The sequence below is a fragment of the Octopus bimaculoides genome, chromosome 3 (assembly GCF_001194135.2).
Source record: "Octopus bimaculoides isolate UCB-OBI-ISO-001 chromosome 3, ASM119413v2, whole genome shotgun sequence".
NCBI classification, from domain to species: domain Eukaryota; kingdom Metazoa; phylum Mollusca; class Cephalopoda; order Octopoda; family Octopodidae; genus Octopus; species Octopus bimaculoides.
Genome location: NC_068983.1, coordinates 100877358 through 100881826, shown reverse-complemented (window position 1 = coordinate 100881826; position 4469 = coordinate 100877358). Strand labels below are relative to the sequence as shown.

Sequence of the window (4469 nt, the reverse complement as noted above, 5' to 3'; positions counted from 1 at the left end):
TATATATAAATTTAATGAATGGAATAAAACGCATATGTTAACTGCATACTTTTATTTCCAACATATGTTTCGAAGATTACAAATTATACCTTCCATAGGAATCGGTAATGTTAAAAATGTAAATGCATTTCCCTGGAGAGAAGATTACATTTTTAACATTGCCGATTCCTATGGAAGGTATAATTTGTAATCTTCAAAACATATGTTGGAAATAAAAGTATGCAGTTAACATATGCGTTTTACTCCATTCATTAAATTTATATATTTTTATATATATATATATATATATATATATATATATGTATGTATGTGTATATGTATGTATATATATATATATATATATATTTATATATATATATTTATATATATATATTTATATTAAGTGCATTACTATACATAAATGCCTCACACTAGGAGGAACTCTAAAAGTCAAACTACCATAATAAATTATTATGGTAGTTTGACTTTTAGAGTCCCTCCTAGCATGAGGCATTTATGTATAGTAATGCCCTTAATATAAATAATTATATTTATAGGGAATAATTAATGGATTTTTCCCTTATGAGGTTTTTTCACGCTATATAGGTTATGGAGGTTAATGTAGTCAAACAAACCCAAATGATACATGTAATACTGAGTAAGTGCTGTATACCGACTAGTTTTGCCCCGGATGTGGTTGCAACATGAATGGGGAATATAACATGGGCCGTGTATTAGCATGTATATATATAAAAAGAATGAGATAAAGAGACCAATGGCATAAATAAATTTATATTTTATGTAGAATGTCTTACAGCTGTTTCGGGGGAAATTCACTGTATCCCTTCATCGGAGACGGTAATAGTAGAAGGTAAGGATTATTACATCTGTATGAGGAGATTTGCAGTAAGAAATGAGAGCGATGCGGAGAAGAAAAAACAAATAAGAAAAAGTACTTGGAGTATAGTTCCATTCCAACAGTAAATATCCATGTATAGAATCTGTGTGTATTTTCCAGTGATAATTATAGTTACATTGGTGGATATATATCATTTTGTATCCAGTTTATTCTGTGCGTTGTTTACTTAAAGGACAGCCCAAAGTGAATGGAAGATGTATGTAGGATTGTGAGATCAAGCCATAAGACAGGAAGGAAAGAGGAGGAAATATTTAAGGGAGAAATGAAGGTAGTGGTGCAAGCAGTAGGCTATAATCAATTCTATTCAAAAATATAGCTAATTTATTTTGAATCGATATGAATCGATTTGATTTTTATTTTATTTTCTATTTGAAAATGTGGTTATGAAACATGTGTAGTTGTTTTATTATTCTAATATATATTACTTTGTATTTTTATTTTAGGTCTTTTTAGTGTATTTATTTATCAAATTTTTCTGTATGTGACTCTGGATTTTCATGGATGAATTCAATAATTGTGGGGTTTTTTCCTAAATTATATATTTATATATGTATATATATATGTGTGTATATTTATATATATAATATTGAGAGAGAGAAAGAGAGTCCAATATTTCACCTTTTCCTTTTTCTTTTTGATCTGGATTAGGTTAGAGGTGGTGGGTATTATGGCCCCCATGAGCAAGATATTGAACTTCCACCACTGCTTCACCTGCACACTTCTTTCATTGTGTTTGTGAGCATGACATCAGATTTTTTTAGAATTAGGCGATGGTCAGTCTACTTTCACCATAGTGAGTAGCATCTACGAGTTTGTTTAATTAGCGTCTTATTGTTGCTTTGTTTATCTGTTAGAACTTAATGGCTTGCTCTTGAGGGAAACCTTTTAGTAAAGTTAGCTGGCAAATTATAATTCTGGGATGTATAAATACTTTGCATACAAATTATGATCAAACAGTGTTACCTTCTATATGCCGTTGTGTTTTTTTATTATCATTTCTTCCAGATTATTTGCGAGTTGTTACTGAGTCTCTTGCGACATTTGGTGGTCCTGAATGTAACACAGCTATTAGCCAAGCAACTGAAGCTATTGAGCAATTACTTAAAACTCCAGCAGGAAGAGATCTGTTGAAGACAAATTTCAAGTAAAAATTTGTTTTATTTTGTTAATTGGTAGACGTTGTTGAATAGTTTGTTAGCCCTACTTGAACATATCTCTATCATGAATGAATGCAGATCAAATGGTTTGATCTTTGAGAATTCAATCAGTGTTCTATGTTTATAGAATCTTTTTATTGTAGGTGTATCGTTATAATTTATAGGACTTAACATGTTTTAGGGATTTTGCTGAAATATTTCACCACGATATTAAGCTGATTGAAAATTTACAGAGGCAGGTTTAATGAATCTTATCATTTGATAAGCCTATTTCAGTAGTTCAGTCTTGTAAACTTAAAGGGTTTTTTTCCTTTCAATTTGTTCCAGCCTTTGCCAAGAAATTGATATCACTAATACACTGGATATTTCAAATCTTTTCTCTTCATTATCTGGAAATTTTGAAGGTGTTGTGCAGTACAATAGAGATAATCGGAAATTTGAGGTAAGATCATTAAAAGTTGAATCGCTTTCATCTTATCTTTTGTACATTGAGATGAACATTCTCACCAGAGCTCTAAGCAACTTCAACAACTAGTATGGAATGAGTCTACTGTCTATCTTTTGCAAAGTGTTCTACTATGTACACCTTACCTGCCTGAAGAGTAAAGCAGACAACAAGGTAATTGATAAATATCTACAAAAAGAGCTGATAGAATTCAGGAAAGTCATGTAGTGAACTAATTCTCATGTTACACATCTTTGAGCTCAGTCTTATATTCCAGAGCTGCCTGAGATCAATCTCATTAATTTCAATAAGTCCTTTGGCAGTATTCACAGGAGTTCTGTATGGAGTGCCCAACTACTACATCAATATCACATGATCACTTTATTGGAAGACATGTTGTATTAAAGATGGGAACACAAAAAAATTCAACATTATCATAAGGACACATTGGGGATTTTCTAAACTGTATCAAATGGGAACAAGAGAAAAACTTGCTTACTTTGACTTCCTTGATGAGCTGGGATTCTTTATTACTACATCTTTGGATCATACTAAGAATTTCTTGGCATGGGCACATCACAAATAAACAAGCCACGGAAAGGGATAATTTGAATACCTAACCTACAGAATACTATTGCTATAAGTTGGCAAACAATGGTCAGCCACATATAGCACATGTCCATGAAGTGACCAATGAGATCTTCTCTTGTATAGAAATCAGGAGAGCAAGTGCATAACAAGCAAGGTAGACTTAGTTGAAGGCTGTGGAGGAGTATGTAGCTGAAGGAACTTGTGCCCATGCTGGGTGGAGATAACTTGTTGTCTGATGCTCCATGGATAACTTGTTGCCTGATATTCCAGTAGTTCAGATAGAAGTTCTTTGTAGAAACTGCTCATGCTACTTCTACGATGTACATTAATTACAGTCATGACCATCTTGAGTAATTAGTTATTTAGGTCATCTTTTACACTTACTAATCTCTCTTTTTCTCTTACTATCAATAAACCTTTAGCATTATTATCAACTTAGAAAATGTCCTATCTTTTCTTCTTTATATCATAATTGCACACAATGCACGTCGTCCACCCCCTCCAATATCTCTGTACTTGATATTGTTTTTATATTTGTTGAAACTATGATGATCAGCTAAAGAGAAGCCTACCAAATTCTTGTAATAATTATTAGTAATCTAAGTAATTGGGAGACTAGTAAACTGGTGGTTGTTAAGAAAGGCATCCAGTCATAGAAACACTGCCAGAGCAGTCACTAGAAACCAACACAGCCTTCAGGCTAGTTGGATCCTGTTAAACCATCCAACCCATGTGAGCTTGGTACATAGATGTTAAATGATGATGAGGAGGAGCAGGAAACTGTAAAACACAGCCAAAATTTGAAACTAAGGGTAAAGATCACTGATGTAAGAAACAATCATTTATTTTCATTAATGTTGTCTTAACTTTTGTATTGATTTTTTGCTGTTATCATCATCATAATCATCATTTTTCATTACTGCAATGTGTTGAACGTTTTTTTTTTTTGTTTTTTTTAAATTTTATTTCATTTTCATTTTTAATTTGGTAATTTATTTTTGTTCTTCTTTCTATTTCAGAGTGCCAAAGGAACAAATATAACAATTACTACCCTCTGCAATATTATGACAAATAAGAACTATGGGCCTCCTATTGATAGATATGCAAGAGTTAACCAGTTAATGCTTAAAACACAAGAAGAAGAGTGCCTTGATTTCAGTTATAAAGAAATGATTAAAGATCTGAGAGAGACCTCATGGAATTCAAGTGCTGCTGAAGGAGGTACGTACTTTTGTATTTTAGTTTCTGACTCTTAAATCATCATCATCATTTTAACATCTTTCCATGCTTGCATGGATTGGATGGTTTCACAGCATCTGGTAAGCCAGATAAATAAATAAATAAATAAATAAATATATATATATATATACATACATAC

General features: G+C 32.0%; 1 protein-coding gene across 2 annotated transcripts in view; it reads left to right on the top strand.

Annotated features, from left to right (window-relative positions):
• LOC106870332 (putative serine protease K12H4.7) overlaps positions 1-4469 on the top strand; it is a 43590-nt gene that overhangs the window by 31177 nt on the left and 7944 nt on the right. For both annotated transcript variants that reach the window (XM_052966370.1, XM_052966369.1), the window contains exons 5-7: positions 1904-2042; positions 2383-2497; positions 4111-4312. In XM_052966370.1, the coding sequence (XP_052822330.1) occupies positions 1904-2042; positions 2383-2497; positions 4111-4312 (456 nt within the window). The remainder of the gene's footprint in view (positions 1-1903; positions 2043-2382; positions 2498-4110; positions 4313-4469) is intronic.